The 18,897-nt window shown below is 36.8% G+C and overlaps 1 protein-coding gene across 10 annotated transcripts in view; it reads left to right on the top strand.

Annotated features, from left to right (window-relative positions):
* The window catches only part of RAD17 (RAD17 checkpoint clamp loader component), a 35,646-nt gene extending 17,167 nt beyond the window's left edge, over positions 1–18,479 (top strand). For 5 of the 10 annotated variants that reach the window (XM_042233713.2, XM_012096801.5, XM_042233709.2 and 2 more), the window contains 8 exons: positions 2,515–2,626; positions 4,422–4,607; positions 4,936–5,021; positions 5,139–5,285; positions 6,503–6,652; positions 8,800–8,920; positions 15,700–15,757; positions 17,735–18,479. In XM_042233713.2, the coding sequence (XP_042089647.1) occupies positions 2,515–2,626; positions 4,422–4,607; positions 4,936–5,021; positions 5,139–5,285; positions 6,503–6,652; positions 8,800–8,920; positions 15,700–15,757; positions 17,735–17,999 (1,125 nt within the window). In that variant the 3' untranslated portion in view covers positions 18,000–18,479. The remainder of the gene's footprint in view (positions 1–2,514; positions 2,627–4,421; positions 4,608–4,935; positions 5,022–5,138; positions 5,286–6,502; positions 6,653–8,799; positions 8,921–15,699; positions 15,758–17,734) is intronic. The other 5 variants (XM_060400327.1, XM_060400326.1, XM_060400331.1 and 2 more) reach the window with 3 other exon arrangements.
* The last annotated feature ends 418 nt before the right edge of the window (positions 18,480–18,897 follow it).

The following is an 18,897-nucleotide window of genomic DNA, read 5'->3' as shown; positions in this document are numbered from 1 at the left end:
TTGAAATCATCATTGATATGTTACATCACAGGAGCAGCAGTAAGCCCAATATTTAAATATAAATCAAATGTAAATATAAAATCAAATGTTATGATACTGTCTAGGGTCGCCAAGGATGATAACGATAGTATAAGAAGATTTAAGTGAGTTTAATCTCTTATTCCATAGCTTTAATAGTTAATTATCTTAAGAAATAAGAAAGAGTATAGACCTTTTATGTGAATGAGTTACAATAAAGAGTGTTAACTATCTTAAGTGTTTAAGTTTAAATAAATGTTTCTATGTATTTATAGGAAAAAAGATCTTTAGTCTTTTCTGATGTCATTAGGTATATAAAGTGTTGAAGGAACTGCTGATCACACATTTCAGCCACATTTGCTATATTCACTGTAGTTAACATCCGTAGTAGTTTCTTCAGCTCTAAGAATCATGATTTCAAATTATATTTCCTTGCTGGCAAGTAATCCTATCTAAATTTTTTCAAAAACAAGCTACTTCTCCCAAAACAATTTTTAAAGTAAATGTGTTCACAATAAAAATGCTAGAGTTAATCTGGAAGAGAAGGCATGAGCAAGAAAATTTTGTGAGAGTGATAGAGAGAGACTTGCTGTCTAGATATTGGAACATAATATGAGACTATAGAGAGTACAGCAGTGTGATATTAGTGTAGGAATAGACAAATGGAAGAATAAAATGAGAAGACAGCACAGAACTAGATCAGTATGTGTAAATGGAATTTTTTTAATACAAGGAAAGTGGCATTTTACGTCATGAGGGAAAGAGTAGACTGTTATGGTTAATAAGTGGTATTGGAACAATTGCATATTCAAACAGAAGAACATAAGATTGTCTCTTTGGTTCATACTATGCAGAAAAATAATTTAAACCTTGATTTAAAATTTAAATACAAAAATTAGAAGAGTATTAGGAAAAAATACTTTGAGTTGGGGGAAAGTCTTCCTAAACAAACAAACAAAACCTGAGAGCCATGGATTTACTTCAAAAAAATGGAAAACTTAGGAAGCCATGGTAAACAAAGATAAAAGATAAACATGGGAATGAAAGACAAATGGATAGTAAACCTGAGAGGTATTCAGGCTTACTAGTAATTAGAGAAAAAGATTGATAAACAATGTTGCCAAAGATGAGGAAAAATGGACACTTTCACCTACCATTGCTGGGAAAAATAAAACTGGTAAATGTTACTTTGCATGACACTCTACAGAAGTATTCATGCATGTTGGCAAAGGTATATACAGTTGACTCTTGAACTACATGGGTCCACATATATATATGCATTTTTTTCAGTAGTGAATACTATAGTACTACATGACCCATGGTTGGTTGAATCCAAGGAATCAGAACTACAGCTGCAGAGGGTCAACTATAAGTTATACTTGGATTTTTATCTCTGAGAGCGGCTCCTGTCACTAACCCCACACTATACAAGGATCAACTATATATATAGTATGTGTGTATCTATATATATAGGTCTGGAATGGTTGAAAAAAAATGGAAACGTGTAAATATCCCTTCACTGATAGAAGTATTAATTTAATTACTGTATACCCATAATTTTTTTTAATTATATAGATTTAAAGGAACTAACATAGATCATAAAGAATGGAATAATACATATGATCCCCACTTGTGTTTAAAAAATTAACTCTTTGTATATACTTTTAGATACTATATATCCTTACAGATAAATGAGCACAAAAAATGGTCTGGAAAGGTTCCTGCCAAAATGTTAGCAGTTGTGACAAAGTTGGAGTTGTGAAGACTAAAAGTGTACTAACTTGCATAAAGAACTTTTAAGACAATTTTCATTAATACAGTTAAAAATATATTGAAAATCATAGCACAGTACTGTTTTTCTGTTTTAAGCAATTTTTACAGGACCTGAAATGGGTTTACCTTTGAGCAATCACATGAATCCAGCTAAAGTCATATTGTCAGTAAACTATTTAAGAATTTCTGAAGGAAAAGAGAGGATAAATTTCTCTCGCCTTATACTTGATCTACCAAGGATGTGAAATGTGATATATCATATACCTTAAAGAACTAGATGCAGTTGTGGTTTTTTAATACTCAACAGACTGTACAATATGGTGAAGACTCCAGTGTAGGGATTTTCATGTAAATTTCAAATTTTCTAGTGTATTTAGTTTTATTGCATTATATTATATTTTGAGGTCTCTGTGTGTATGTGTGTGTGTGTGTGTGTGTGTGTGTGTGTGTGTGTGCGTGTGTATAGTGAGAGAGAGAGAGAACTTTAAAATATTATATAGCCTGGTCCAAGTAAAAAAGTAAAACAGTGTTTTATAATCTTGAGGTTTTACTTTATGATGTCATTGACACTTGTACCTTCATAAGCAGACTATTATTTAACATGTAGGCTTTTTGGCATGCAAATTTGAAAGATTCTGGTATACTTCCATTAAGTTTAGAAAATAGGTTTGGTTTTTGTTTTAGAAAACATATATTTTTAAAATTTTAATCATTTCATTTTAGAATGGAGGAAAAATTGTTGTCCCTGATAAAACTTCTCTAGAGTTTCTCTGTCAAGGATGCTCTGGTGATATCAGAAGTGCAATAAATAGCCTCCAGTTTTCTTCCTCAACAGGTAATTGGGAAAGATACACTCATAGTATTATATAGGTGACTAACTTTTTCTTGTTCATGAAATGAAATTAAATGAAACATACTTTAACTTGAAATTGATATATACCCACTTGTATTTTTTATTGAGACAAAATAATTATGTATGTATGTGTACATAGACACACCCCTATGAAGGTGTCACCATATACATTTGCATATCTGAGATAAGAGCTTATTTATTTACATAGTTTGCCCCTTTACCCTTCAAAGTTAATTTGGAATGAGACTTTCTGGGAAAAAATTCTGGCTCTGCCACTTTTTAGTGACTTAATCATGCAAGTTACTTAGTCTTTACGTGCCTTTATTTTTTCACCTCTTATATGAGCACCTGTCTCATCAAGTTGTGTGAAGAGTAAGTGAGGTAATACAGAGTTTATTCCAGGGCTTGACACATACTGAGTTCTCAAATGGCCAGCTGTTAATGAGTTTAATATTGGTTTACATATGATACATGTAACAAATATATTTCCACTTATTAAGATACAAAAGGAGTGCCTAGCCATGCTGAAGTAAAGAGATTGCCCCACTAATGGCGGTGAATTAATTTTTATTCTTAATGACCATAATTTACTGCACACAGTCATCATCAGAAAACTTTTAACAGGTGACCTACTCGATGCTTAACATTGAGGGATTGACTTTAAAAAATTAATAGCTCTTTGATGCTCTCAAAATCCACCTGAAATCTAGTTTCTGTTCACAAGTGTAACCTGTTCACTTAGTTACATCTTTGTTTTTCAAAATAACTGTAAAGAATTAGACATTTTAACTCAACCAAAACCAAAATTCTGCTTCTTCTTATAGAAACATAAATGTAAATTATCCTTAGATTCACTACTAGAATTAGGGGTGGGTCAGTTTGAGATCTTGACTTCCGTTTATAATATTTCAGAAGGAAGAAAATAACAATTTTGGGGTGGGTTAGAAACTGTATTAGCAGTTGTATGTTTTTTTATCTAATTCTCAGACCAGCCTAATGAGGTGGTACTTGGATTCAAACCCAGATCCTGTGTTTCTGCTCTTCCAGTCTGGTTTTCTAAAATCATGCATTCTAAATTTTTAAAAGTAGGTTTCCCAGTGAAATTTGAACATGGGCATATTCAGAAGTTGGAGACTGCCCAAATCAGTAAAGAAGTAATATAGAATCATTGTTAAGCAGGGTTTGCAGAACTAGACTGCCCAGATTCAAATCACTTGCTAGCTGATGACCTTAGCCATTTACTTAACCTCTTTATGTCTCATTTCTTTACTCTATATAGTAATCGTTCTTCTTCATAGAGTTATTGTGAGGACTGAATTGGCTAGTACATACCATGCACCAAGAATAGTACCTTGCCTTTGTGAGAAACCAAGGTAATATAACTATATTAGAGAGTATGTCATTATGTATGTGAAAATTTGAAATGTGTCAAGTCATATTTATTTTTATTGTTGCAATGTTTTTTATGTATTTGACACACATACACAAAACCTAAGGAGAAAAATTAATTGTATAGATTTAGCTTACTCGAGTAAATAGTTCTGGTGGGACTACATAATTTCAGTCACTGAAGATTAAATCTAGCTCATGACATACTTTTAGATGACATTTTAGTAGTTTAGTAACTGAAAGAGGACTCCGAGTCAGTTTGTATACCTCATTATTAGAAAAGCATTTAAACTAGAATACTTAGTGTGACTATATCTGAAATGTTCTGTTTTACTTTTCATGTTTTAATTTTATTTTAAATATTGTTTCTTCGGTGTATATTATTTAGGAAAGAACAATTTACGGCCAAGGAAAAAAGGACTGTCTTCCTTAAAATCAGATGCTGTGCTGTCAAAATCAAAACGAAGACAAAAAACTGATAGGATATTTGAAAATCAGGAGGTCCAAGCTATTGGTGGCAAAGATGTTTCCCTCTTTCTCTTCAGAGCTTTGGGGAAAATACTGTATTGTAAACGTAAGAAAACATTATTCATTTTTTTAAAATACCTTATTATCTTAATTAAATTTTAATTATGTTAATTAAAATTTTAAAACCCCATTTTTCAGAATGTCATGTATTTGGTTCAGTTTCAAGAAGGAGCTAATATAGGTCAGATACTATTTGGCATGACGTAAGAAAGACATAGCAGGAAAATGTACTTACAGTATTTTTGGATTATAAGTGGAATTAAACATAAAAATCAACTATTGAAAAAAAATCAGTTGTTGAAAAATTTTCAAATGAGAGGTGCTATATAAAGATAGTGGTATTTTTTTAATAATTCCAGACTTTTTTTTTGTAGGAGCACCTGTAACAGAAGTAGACTCACCTCGACTACCTTCTCATTTATCAGAGTATGACCGGGATACACTGCTTGTTCAACCTGAGGTAAAGTCTTTAATAACACCTAGTACTATTTACGCAATACATTCTGTTTACATTTGTGTCCATATAAATTTGACCAGTGAATTTTTACTAAAATTATATAAACTTTTTTTTTAATAGGAAGTAGTAGAAATGTCACACATGCCAGGAGAGTTATTTAATTTATATCTTCACCAGAACTATGTAGATTTCTTCACGGAAGTGGATGATCTTGTGAGAGCCAGTGAATTTCTGAGTTTTGCGGATATCCTCAGTGGTGACTGGAGTGTAAGACTTAATTAAGTGTTTTTGTTTATGACTATTTCCTCAGAACTGAGAAAGACTTTTACTTTTATTCATACTTATGTGACATTATTTTAATTAACTTTTTAATAACTATGACAAAATAAATTTCATGCAACCAGTGTTTGCAGTAAAATTTCTGCAGTGAATCTGCTTTTTCTATGTTAATATAGCACTAATTTTTTCTAAAGTTATTTTCTGATAATAAAACTAATACATAGTTGGAAAATTTGACAAATTGAAAAGTAGATCGAAAGGAAGGAATGTGCTACTTTCTTTTCATTTTTTCTTTTGGCCATACCATGTGACATGTGGGATCTTAGTCCCCTGACCAGGGAATGCCCTGTACTACTTTCTGTGCTTTCTGATAGGTTTTAAATTTATTTATTTAAGATTTGAAATTATTCATTATAAAGGTTGTAATTTTTCTTAGCATTTTAACTTTGCTCTGACTGGTATAGTAGTCACTAGACACGTATGGCTATTTAAGTGAAATTAAAAATTCAGTTCCCTGGTCCTGCTAGCCATATTTCCAGCATTTAAACATTTATGATACAGTTTCTGTTATATACTTAGAGTTTCATTATTTAGCAGTTGCATTTGCTTAATTATTTTATATTGCTTTTTTTATTTTGAAATTTTATAACTCTATTGACAAATAGAACATACAATGAATATCTGAATACCTTTAACTTTTGTCCATCAGTTTTCACATTTTTCCACATTTGCTTAGCCTGTATTTTTACACACTTGTTTTGGCTGAATACTTGGAAAGTAATTGGAGCATCACAGCACTTAAATAAGCATGTATAAGGACATTGCTCTATTGCAACCACAATAGCATTATCACACCTAGAGAGAATTAACATAATCAGTGTGTATTATGATTAACATAAATTCAGTAAGGATACTATCCTTCTTCCTGTTTCCCAGTTACTTCAAAAATGTAGTTAAAGTTATTCCTACCACCCGCATCTGATACACAGTTAATAGTCACACATAGCATTCGGTGGTTATGTCTCTGCTGAATTTTCTTCAGATAATTTTGTGGCACTATTATGTTTAGGGCTATGGTGAATGTGAAAAAAATGACTGTGTAGTAAATAAATATGGTTAGCCTTTTTGGGGACTCAATAGTACTAATAAGTACTATCTTACAAATCTCTCATTTTCTTTATTTCACCTCTTGTCTCCTTTTTTAGACACGCTGTTCACTCAGGGAATATAGTACATCTATAGCTACGAGAGGTGTGATACATTCCAACAAAGCCCGAGGATTTGCTCATTGCCAAGGAGGGGGATCAAGTTTTCGACCCTTGCACAAACCCCAGTGGTTTCTAATAAATAAAAAGGTAAAAAAGAGAATTGTGCATTTTCAATAAGTGAACTCCTTATGGTGTGTGAATTATATCCCAATAAATATTTTTTTTTAATTTAAGAGAAAAATGATCTTTCATTCTTAATAAGAAATAGTGGCTAAGGCTTATAGTTTTCTTAGCATTATGATAAAGCATTAAAAGGACAGTCTTCTTAAATGCTTTTTTTTTTTTAGAAAAAGCACTCAAAATTTGAAAGCATATGCCTGTTTTATTGGAATCAAAGTATACAGGTCTGCTTTGTTTCATTGCACTTTATTAAGGTGCTTTGCAGATAATGCGTTTCTTACAAATTGAAGGTTTGTGACAATCCTGCATCACGCAAGTCTGTCAGAACCATTTTCCCAATAGCACTGCTTATTTTATGTCTCTGTGTCATACTTTGATGCAATATTTTAAACTCTTCAACAGCAAAAAAAAAAGTCATGACTGGATGAAGGCTCAGATGATGGTTAGCATTTTTTAAGCAATCAATTTTTTAATTAATGGGCTTCCCAGGTGGCTCAGTTGTAAAGAATCCACCTGCTAAGCAGGAGACATGGGTTCAATCCCTAGGTGGGGAAGATCCCCTGGAGAAGGAAATGGCAACCCACTCTAGTATTCTTACCTGAGAAATGCCATGAACAGAGCAGCCTGGTGGGCTACAGTCCTTAGGGTCACAAAGAACCAGACACAACGACTAAACAGCAACAGAAATTTTTCATTGACGTATGTTGCACACTTTAATAGACTGTAGTCTAGTATGAGCATAACTTTTATATGCACTGGAAAACCACAGCATTTGTGTGACTTGCTTTATTGTGATATTCACTTGATTGAAGTGGTCTAGAACTGAACCCACAATACTCTAAAGTATGCCTGTAGTTATAGTTATATTTTTGTTTCAGTTGAAAATAAATCTTGGCTTTACCTCTAACCATCTGGACAAGTTATTTCACCTAGTATGCCTCTAGATTCTGATTCCACAGCTATAAATGTATAGGATTGGATTATTTAGAAGTCAAAAACAGGTGGCTCACAATTTGAATACAACTCACAATACAAACAGATTTTTTTTAATGAATTGCCCATGTTTAAAAACTAGTTTAATAGTTAAAACTTGAGTGTCCTGAAAAAAAAAAAAAGAGGGCAACACTGGTCCGTATTTTACATGGCTGTAATTGGCTCAAGCCAAGTATAACCTGCTCCTTGGTGGTGGGAGTGATCGGTGCCGCTGTCCCCAGCTGTTTGCTGCACTGATTTCTATTACCTGCCTAACTCCTATAGCATCTGACTTTGTGACCCCTGAACTAGGTCATCTCTAAGATGTCTTCCAGTTCTAAATTCATGTAGCTAAAATATGAAAGTATCATTCATTACCTAAGAAAAATCTTTCAGTGGATTTCTTGGAGCAATTTTTAAGCAATTTATGTCCCTTATTGACTTGCTTTGCTCTTTATAGCATGTATATTAATTTTGCATTTGTTACATAAAAGTGATATACAACCATGAGCTCCTGAAACACTGGAGATTATATTTCTCTTGCCATCACCATAACACTGCACCTCTCTTAACTGAAGAAAATACATTCTTTTATTGAGAAACAGTATCTTCACATAATTTGTGATATGTGTATGCTCATAAACAAATCTTTAATTTTTTTCAAGACCTTCTACCTAAGGTCTTGTTCTTTCTGCTATTATATCAAATGTGAATTAGCTGTACAGATAAAGTGCTTTGTTAGATAATACTAGGACTTACTAGAAAAGACCCTGATGCTGGGAAAGACTGAGGGCAGGAGGAGAAGGAGGAGACAGAGGATGAGATGGTTGGATGGCATCACCAGCTCAATGGCCATGAGTTCGAGCAAACTCGACAGCGAAGCACAGGGAAACCTGGGGTGCTGCAGTCCATGAGGTCACAAAGGGTCAGACACGGCTTAGCAGTTGAACAACAACAGCAGGACAGTTAGAAAGGACTAATCAAGCTGCTTGATGCGGCCAGAGAAGACTGATGAGATAAACTCTTACAGTATCTAGTGCAGAAACCCACATATATTGTGACACAATAAACTTATGGGTAGGAATAAATATCCATATTTAAATTTTAATTTTTCATTTCACCTTTTTTTTTCTTCTCTACAGTATCGGGAAAATTGCCTGGCAGCAAAAGCACTTTTTTCTGACTTCTGCTTACCAGCTTTGTGCCTCCAGACTCAGCTATTGCCATACCTCGCTTTGCTAACCATTCCAATGAGAAATCAAGGTAATAACGGGTTTTTATTATTCCCAAGAAGTAGTGTTTTATAACATTATATTTTTGTGTATCAGGTCATTTCTGTGTACCACTGACACTCAGTTTTTTCCCCTTTGTTTTTTGAATCAGAATTAATACTGCTTTTTTATTAAAAAAAAAGAAAAAAGTATATAAAGTAAAAATCAAAAGTCCCGTATAAACCATGGGTAATTCCTTTTCACAGATTGGTGTAAATTCTTCTAGACTTTTTTCTATGCAGATATAATAATGAAAGTGAGCTTTAATTTGCTTTTGTCACTTACCATACATAGAGCTCCATATTTTATAAATTAGCACAAAGGAGCTCTGGAGGCTGGGAAGTCCATAATCAGGTGCCAGCACATCCAGTGTCTGGTGAGGCCTATTTTCTGTCTTGCAGATGGCCATCCTGTTGTATTCTGACATGGTAAAGAGAGGAGGAAGAAAGCTGTCTCTGGGGTCTCTTCTATAAAGACACTAATCCCATTCATGAGGGCTCTACCCTCACGACCTAAGCACCTCCCAAAGCCCCATCTCCTAAAGGGGTTAGGATTTCTAAATATGGCTTTGAGGTGACAGAAACATTTAGTCCGTAATAGCATCAATGCTGAAGTATATTCAGATCTAACTCATTCAACCTTGTTGATAATGTATTTTGGTTGATTCAGTATTACAGATAGTGTCCATTAATAGTATATTTGTGTTGTTTTTCCTGATTTTGAAATTGTAAGTAATGCTGTAAAAAAAAGTGGGAGACTTCTCTGGTGCTCCAGTGGTTCAGAACCCAGCGTCCAGTGCAGGGGATGTGGGTTCAAAGATCTCACACGCTGTGAAGCAGCTGAGCCCACCCGCTGCACCTCGAGAAAGCCGACACACTGCACAGACTCGGTGCGGCCAGAAACCCGTGTGGTACCCACTTGCCCGATACGTGTCTCCTGAGGTTTGCCTTTCTTGAGGAGGACCAATTTTCCATCCGTTGTTTCTCTTTTTTAACATGTATCTTAAGGGCTATATTTCATTAACGGTCTCAGGTCACATGTCTGTGGTGCTGATCTTCAAGGTAGAACAGAGAATTTGTGTAATATTGAAAATATAATCTACTACATAATTCATCAAACTTCTCATAAGTTTTCTTTTTATTGTTTGGCCACATCCCATGGCATGTGGGACCTTAGATCCCTGATCAAGAAATGAACCCACGCCCCCTGCGTTAGAAGGCAGAATCTTAACCACTAGACTGCTAGAAGTCCCAAAACTTCTCATAAATTTCAAAGATAGTTTGTCTTATGAATGATCAGAAGAGAGGATTTTTGAGTAAATGTCTACCTTCATACAAGAGTTTCATCTTTTAAGAATATTGATACTTAAAAATTTTAAATATTCTAAATTTATAGGCAGAAGTGAGATGACTTTTGAATAGTGTGCATGTTTAATCTGTGAGTCAGAATCCAGAGAGTTCCCTATGCTTGCCTATTAATTTTAGATTATACTCATATTTATTTATTTGGCTGTGCTGTGTGGCTTATGGGATCATAGTTCCCTGACCAGGGATTAGACCTGGGCCTTTAGCAGTGAAAATGTGAAGTCCTAACCAGTGCATCACCAGGGAATTCTCAGATTATGATAGCTTTTAAACTTAGAAATTACAAGAATGGTACAAAGGAAATTCTTGTATATCCTTCACCAAGATTCCTTAGTGTTTCATTTTTACCATATTTGCCTTTTTTTCTTTGTCTTTATACAAACATGTACACAAATATATGTATTTTTTCTGAACCATGTTTGAGGAAAGTACAGACATGATGCCCATTATTCTTAAACAGTTAAGCATGTACTTTCTGAAACCAAGGATATTCTCCCACATCACCACAATATATACATCAAAATCAGGAAATTAACTTTGATACATTACTGCTAATTCATAGTTGAATTATTAGACCCCATTTATAATTTATAGACCCCATTCAAATTTTGCCAATTGTCCTAATAATGCCCTTTGCAAAATAACAACAACAACTTGTTCTCTTTCTTGTCCAAAAATCCAGTGCAAGATCAGATGGTTCACTTAGCTATTCAGTTGCTATCTCTTTAGTCTCCTTAATCTAGAGTAGTACCTTGCTGTGTCTTGGTCCACCATGTCTTTCGGCGGCACTGGGCCTCCCTTGCAGCGTGCGGCTCTTTCCCTGCTTGCGGCACGCAGGGGCTTCCCTGCTTGCGGCTCACGGGCTTCCCTGCTTGCGGCACGCAGGGGCTTCTCTGCTTGCGGCTCACGGGATTCCCTGCTGGCGGCTCACGGGCTTCTCTGCTGGCGGCTCACGGGCTACTCTTGCTGGGCACTCTGGCTCCTGGCTGCGGAGCACTGGCTCTCGGCACGCCGACTCAGTAGCTGCAGCACGTGGGCTTCTGTAGTTGTGGCGCCTGAACTTAGTTATTCGTGGTGTGTAGGACCCTAGGTCTTGACCAGGGATCAAACATGTCCTCTGCGTTGGAAGGCAGATTCTTAACCACTGGCCCACCCCTGTCCATTACATTTTTGAAACGTGAGATTGTTACAAAATGGACTGTCCCTCAGTTTCGGTTTAGCTGAGGATTTGGGTTTATCTGTCTGAGTGGATACAGGGTATGTATTTTTGTCAGGAATACCACAGAAGTGATGCCATGTTCTCAATGCATCACATCAGGAGAATACAGTGTCTGTTTATACCATGCTGGTGAAGTTAACTTTATTTTGTAAGGTAATTATCTCTGAGGTTCTTTAATGTAAAGTTATTAAGTGTTTTGTGGGGAGACACTTTGAGACTATGTAAATATCCTGTTTCTCATTAAAATTTCACCCACTGGTCACAGCATCTTTTGATAGTTGTTTCCTGAATCTGTGATAGTTGGCAAGTCATGATTTTCTAATGGCATTATTCCTTCTACATTCCTGTTAGTAAATTCTGCTGTAAGGTATTGCTTCACCCTCTTCCCTGTTCGTCTATATTAGTATGGAGTCTAGATTCTTATTTTGTCAGCTGTCGTTTCTCACTATCAGTATTTATTTTGGTCCAGATTTGGCCAATGCAAACTGCTTTAGGGTGACTCTGCCTTTACTCTAGAGTAGTTTCTGATACAAAATGTTCCAGAATTATTTCATACTTTGCTGCAAAAAAAAATCCTATTTTTGGACTTAGAATCTCCAGGAGTTCTGGTTCCTTTTAGTGGATATGGACCCGTCTCCTACTTTGCTAAATATATTTACTTAATTCCTCTGTCTATAACCTATCTCCTAACCATGCAGGCTGTTCGTTCAGCTCCAGCCCTGTTGCCACCAACTCATGTTGGCACAGCTGGCCACAGTCTTTGTCCCACTCCCAGCTGTGGGACAGTGAATTGGTTTGATTTAAAAAGAGTCCCCTTGGACAAGACTCGTCAGCATCACCTGGAAGCTTGAGAAAAATGCAGAATCTCAGGCCTCAGTCAAGACCTGCTGAATTGATCCGCATTTTAATGAGATTCTCCAGGTGATTCTTATGCAGATGTTTGAGAAGTATTGGTTTGGATTACTCATGCTGGAATCATATGGAGAATCATTATTTCCACTAGTTACAAGTTCAGATTCCAGGATCACAACTCAGGTTTTCCATATCAAAAAGCTGTTTTTGAAAATCCTAATGGTGTTGTATATTGGATTTTTAAAAAGGTAAGTGTCCAAGAGCTCTCACAGAGTTTATTTTGCAAACTTTAGAAGTTCATAAAATGTAGTCAAAAATAGGACGTTTTGGCTTTTCTTTTTAATCATCAATTTTTTTCTTTTTATTCATCAAATTTTATCCCATTTCTTTCATTTGATTTACTGTGTCATTTCAGACATTATCACTTTATGTTTCTTCTTTCTCTCCATCTTTTCTGGTCCTCCATTAGTGTTTGTTGGAAGGCCTTAAAAAAGCATTCTGTTTTCTCTTTCATTGCATAGTCTCTGTCAGTCTGTGTTCAGGGTTACGAAATGTTTCTTCTCCTTATTCAGACTTACTATTGAACCCCTCTAAGGGATTTTTCATTTTGATTATTGTACTTTTCAAGTCCAGATTTCCATTTGGTTCTTTTTGCAATTTCCTTCGCTATTAAGGGCTTCCCTGGTGGCTCACTTGGTCAAGAATCTGCCTGCAGTGCGGGAGGCCTGGGTTCAATCCCTGGGTCAGGAGATCCCCTGGAGAAGGGAATAGCAACCCTCTCTAACATTCTTGCCTAGAGAATTCCACAGACAGACGATCCTGGTGAGATACAGCCTATGGTGTCGCAGAGTCGGACGCAGTTGAGTGACTAACACAGTTGTCTTCATTGATAGTCCCTATTTTATGAACCATTGTCATCATAGCTCTCATCACTTCTTTAAGTAAGGGTTCCTTTTGTTCTTTGAAAATCTTTATAATGGCTCCTTTCTATGCAGTCTTTTTCTGTTGAGTTTAATGTCTGGTCCCTCTCAGAGTTTCTGTTACCTACCCTTCTCCTGTGTATGGATCACATTTTCTTGTTTCTTTGTATCATCTCACAATGTTTCATTGAAACTGGGCTAATTTGGGTAATATATTGTAGCTCCTCAGGATACTGAGTCACCTCCACTCTCTGGGGCTTGTTTTTTCTGTTGTTTGTCAATTAACTGTTTAGTGATTTGGCTAAACTATTGATGAGTCTGTTTCCCCTACAGTATGAAGCTTCTGTCACTCCTCAGTGAGCTCAGCTTTGGACATGCCCACAATCATCATGAGATGAAGTGGTTTCAGGAGGGCTCTTTGCAAATGTCTCTTTCCCTTATTTTTGTTAAATTGTCTGCCTTACTTGATATCACACCCACCTGTTCCATTTCACATTACTGGCAGATTGCTCCATTGTTTTCAGTGGTGTCAAGGGGCATAAATTATTCCACAGCCTGATCCAGTTAAATGTGGGCGGGTGTAGACCTTGAAGCCAGGGTCAGATTTGTTCTGACCCAGGGGAGGGGGGCGGTCTTCTTACTTGTCTCTTTCCTGGTTCTTTTCTGGTAAACTAGCTGGTTTTTGCTCAGCTTGTTAGTCTTAATTAAGAGGAGCTATTAGTTTCAAGAGGGCCCCTTGGCTTGAACTTCCCAACATTCTGTTTCTTATAAAGCCAGTTCCTTTGGGCAGAGCTTCAGAGCTCTCTTTTCCTATAGAATGCCTCTGGGCAAAATCTCTGAGCCACTCTTCTGCGTGTGTGCTCAGCTGAAGGGAGCCGCTAATGATCTTGGCTTGGGCTCTCCCAGTGTGGACATTCTGCCCTACAAATGAGTTGGGGTGAGGGTGACTGCAGTTCAAAGAGGAGGCAGTGTTCTTGCACTATTGTGCCCTGGGGTAGAGCCTCCATCCTTTGCTCAGGGCTGGGTGGAGAAAGGGAGCCCCAAACTCTCAGCTGGCGACACTCTCTAGGGGAAGCTCTGTGTTCTTGGCTGCATCCACCTGGAGTGAAGTATCTTCCAAGTTGAGGAAGGAGAAGAGCAGATCATGACTCAAATGCAAGACTCTTTGCTGTTAGATTTTCTTGAGTAAATGTCTCCTTGTAACATAACATTTACCATCTTAAACTATTTTATTTGTTTATTGATTTGGCTGTGCTGGGTCTTTGTATCTGCACAGGCTTTTCTGTAGCTGTGGCAAGCAGGGGCTACTCTCTCATTGTAGGGCGCAAGCTTCTCATTGCAGCGGCTTCTCTTGTTGTGGAGCACAGTCTCTGGAGTGTTCAGGCTTCAGTAGTTGGAGCTCCCAGGCTCTAGAGCACAGGCTCAGTAATTGTGGCACACCGGCTTAGTTGTTCCACGGCACGTATGATCGTGTGGGACCAGGGATCAAACCTGTCTCCTGCACTGGCGGGTGGATTCCCTTAGTAGGGAAGCACCCCTCTTAAGCTATCTTTAAGTATAAAGATGCCCTGGAGAAGGGAAAGGCTACCCAACCCAGTATTCTGGCCTGGAGAATTCCGTGGACTGTATAGTCCCTGGGGTCACAAAGAGTTGGACACTACTGAGTGACTTTCACTTTTCAGTAGTCTAAGTATATTTACTTTGTTGGGCAGCCAATCTCCAGAACTTTTTCATCTTGAAAAATTGAAACTACCCACATTAAACACCAACCACCTCCCTTCCACCCCCATGCTAGCTACCCGCTGGAAACACTGCCTACTCTCTGTCTATGAATTTGACCACCCTCAGGACCCCACTGTAGTGCAATCATACCATATTTGTCTTTTTATGACTGGCTTATTTCACTTAGCATGTCATCAGGGTTTATCCACATTATAGCGTGTGTCAGAATTTCCTTCCTTTTTGAAGCTGGGTAGTATGACATTGTATATATATTTACCACATTTTGTTTATCCATTCACCTTTGATGGACGCAAGTTGCTTCCACTTTTTGACTATCACCAATAATGCTGCTGTTATAAAAATGGGTATACAGATGTTTCTTCAAGACCTTGCTTTCAGTATCTTTCTTCCCTGGGCATATAGCCAGAAGTGGAATTGCTAGATCACAGTTACTCTGTTTTTACTTTTTTGAGGAACTACCTTACCATTTTCCACAGTAGTCACACCATTTTATATTCCTACAGCTTCGTCCACATCTTTGTCACCTTGATGGTTTCTGAGTCTTTGTAGTATCTCATGGTTTTGATTTGCATTCTCCTAACTATTTGTGACTTTAAGCATTTTTTCATGTGCTTTCTGGCCATTCTTCTTTGGAGAAATGTCTGTTTAAAACTTTTTTAAATTTCTGTTTTAGCTCAGATTTCATTTATCCAAGATATTGGAAGACTTCCTCTAAAGCGACATTTTGGAAGGTAAGCTGATCGTTTTCATTTTCAAAGAGCTGTTACCTAAATAACCACCAAATACTTTATCTATTTATTCATTATACAGTCAATAAATGTTATCTGTAAAAGTTAAGAAATATATTTTGTACCAGTGATCAAAGACTATATGATCTCACTGTAGACCTATCTATTATATTTATTACATATAACAGCATTTTTCATCAGCTCAGAATCAGGTTAGATAGAATCATTGGATTACAAAGGCAGTGGAATCTTAAAAATCCTTGAGTTCAGCAAATTTTGCATAACTGAAAACCCCTTTGCTTAACGTGTTCTTTGCGTATATTTGGAGTGTATGATTGTCAGGAACTTTTTATTTCTTTATCATTGAAAATTCAGACAAGTGAAAAAATATATAAATATAGGGATAAATCTCCATCTTTACTGTTCATTCTGTTGCAAAATAGCTTCTAGGCTAATATCAGTGATTAACACAGTGCTTGTAGTTCATTTCTACTTGGCTTATTTATAAGATCAAATTATGCATTCAGGCATTCTAAAAAAGATTTAGAAAGTTGTCACATACTGGTTTTAAGGATAAAAGTAAATGATAGAAATGGCACCTATTACCCCTTCTACTAGTTCTCCTATTCCTGGTCCCAAATGGAAAACTTGCTTATCTGGGATTTTCTTCCCTCTACCTTCATAGATTCAATAAAGGCCTTTGTTTAATGGTTTCTTCTGTACAGTGACTTAGCTATGGGGAGTGCATCTTTCCTTTTACAGAAAGATAATAATGGATGGATTTTAGAGCATCATCCCAGTGGGATATGATCAGGGCTCAGACCTTTTATAAACTTCCCTTTTTTCCCTCACTTCTCTCTTAATCAAAGAAGGACCAGCTATTCTCACTGGCTCCCTTCCCTGCAAGATTATGACATCAAAATCAAGGGAAGACAGTTGTCTTCTGTTGTCTTTTTCCTCCTAAGATATTATTAACAGAACGAGAATCACTATTTTATTATTGGTTCAAGTACTTGATTGAGAGGCAGGATTTGTCAGTGCTAGTTATCACTATGACTGGTACTGTTGTCTTTCACTTACAGTGACCATATTTAACATTATCTTTGATTTATATTGATAATGTTGAATATTCTGATACTTAAACTTGATATTTAATGTTTCTATTTAATAGCTGCATAGTTTCCTTTAATTGAACCTACACCTTGTTTTGTATTAATACATTTAGCTTGTTTCCAGCTTTTATTGCAGCCTTCCTTGAAGCTAAATCATCATGTATATCAAATACAATTTATGTAGGATGAATTCTGTGAAATAAAATTGCTGGATCAATGCATATACACCTTTGCTCTATATTGCCAGATTGCTTCCAAGAATATTTAGCCAATCTTAATGCAACCCACTCCAGTGTTCTTGCCTGGAGAATCCCAGGGACGGAGGAGCCTGGTGGGCTGCCGTCTGTGGGATTGCACAGAGTCAGACACGACTGAAGTGACTTAGCAGCAGCAATAACAATGCCCACTTACAGCGTTTCAGCATGTTCTTTTCTCCTAATGCTTTCCACCACTGGGTTTTATTATCTTAAAAGATCTTTTCCAGTTTGAAAGATGACAATGTTATTTTAATTTCCACTTTAAAATTACAAATTAGGTTAAGCGATTTATTTAGTAACCATTCTTCTCCGTAAGCTCTCTGTTCATGTTTTATCTGTTTTTTAATTCATTTAATTTTTTCTTTTCATAAGAACTGTTTACTAAAGATATTAATTAACTTGTGTTATAAGTTGTAATAATTTATTCAGTTTGTCATTTACCTTTTAGTTTTGTTTATATTATTAAATAAACTGGAGTGCCTAGTTAAAAAGCACAAGGAAGGTAAATGAGAGACCATGGGAGATGGCTTTATAATCTTCAAACTCTTGATGTAATTTAAAAGAATCCTCTTCTTTGATTATTATTAGTGCCTGTGTTATGAATCTGGCAGGTTGAAAATGGAAGCCCTGACTGACAGGGAGAATGGAATGATAGAGGCGGACAGCGGAGATGAAGCCCAGCTTACTGGAGGGCAGTCTGCAGAGGAAGCACTGGGTGAACCCATTCAAAGCGCTGAACCTGAAACCTGGTCTCTTCCTTTGAGTCAGAACAGTGGGAATGAACTGCCGGCCAGCCAGCCTCAGCCCTTTTCAGCGCAGGGAGACATGGAAGAAGAAGACATCATAATAGAAGACTATGAGAGCGATGGGACATAGAAAGCAGCCTGCCCATGAGATTAACTGACAGATTCACACTCATGCCATTCAGTGGTACTTGAACGGTGATAATAGACTTCAGGTGAATTAGTTTGTTAATTCTTCTCCTAGTATTTCAGCACAGAGAGCTGACCTCTGTTATGTTGAAGTAAATAGAAGCTCAAACCTTGAAATAATCTGTTTTTTCATCTAGTATTTATTTAGTCTTGTGAGTAGTGTTGGGAGAGGAGGTCAGTGTGTATGAAGTGCATTTGAACGTTATGCCAAATACCAGAAAACTCTATGGGCTGTAAATAAGAATTATAAAACAGCTTAGGATGCAATTATGAGTGTAAATAAACTTTGTGCCTTATTCACAACTTCTCTGGTCTCTAACTTCTCAGATGCCATTTTTATATGTTGTACAGTGGAATACTTTAGATAACTTTCTGGAAACTTTGCATAATTTATGTAAAAATTAAAATACTGAATTTCTTTGTTTCTTTTGTATTTCAATGTTTCCTAACATGCACTGTCTGCCATGTATCACTGGACATAGGACACAAGGCTCCTTCATCCAGTGCCAAACTTTTTCAATAGGGAAGGAAGGGAATGGCAACCTTGCGAAGAAAACTCTCCGGAGGGTTCAATCCAGTGGTAACCCACTCCAGTATTCTTGCCTGGAAAATCTCCTAGACGGAGGAGCCTGGTAGGCTACAGTCCGTGGGGTCGCAAAGAGTCGGACACGACTGAGCGACTTCACTTTCTTTTTCTTTTAAAGACCTTTCCAGAGCCCTCCCAGCGGAGCCTGATCCGAAGCTATTGCTATAAGGTGTGGTTGGCGGGGGTGGGGGACACTGACCCGCCCAAGCCCCAGGCGGGAGTCCGGGCCTGACAAAGCCGGGCGGGGCGGAGCGCG

Source organism: Ovis aries, chromosome 16, assembly GCF_016772045.2.
Source record: "Ovis aries strain OAR_USU_Benz2616 breed Rambouillet chromosome 16, ARS-UI_Ramb_v3.0, whole genome shotgun sequence".
Lineage (NCBI taxonomy): Eukaryota > Metazoa > Chordata > Mammalia > Artiodactyla > Bovidae > Ovis > Ovis aries.
This window is presented reverse-complemented; position numbering and strand designations above follow the sequence as displayed.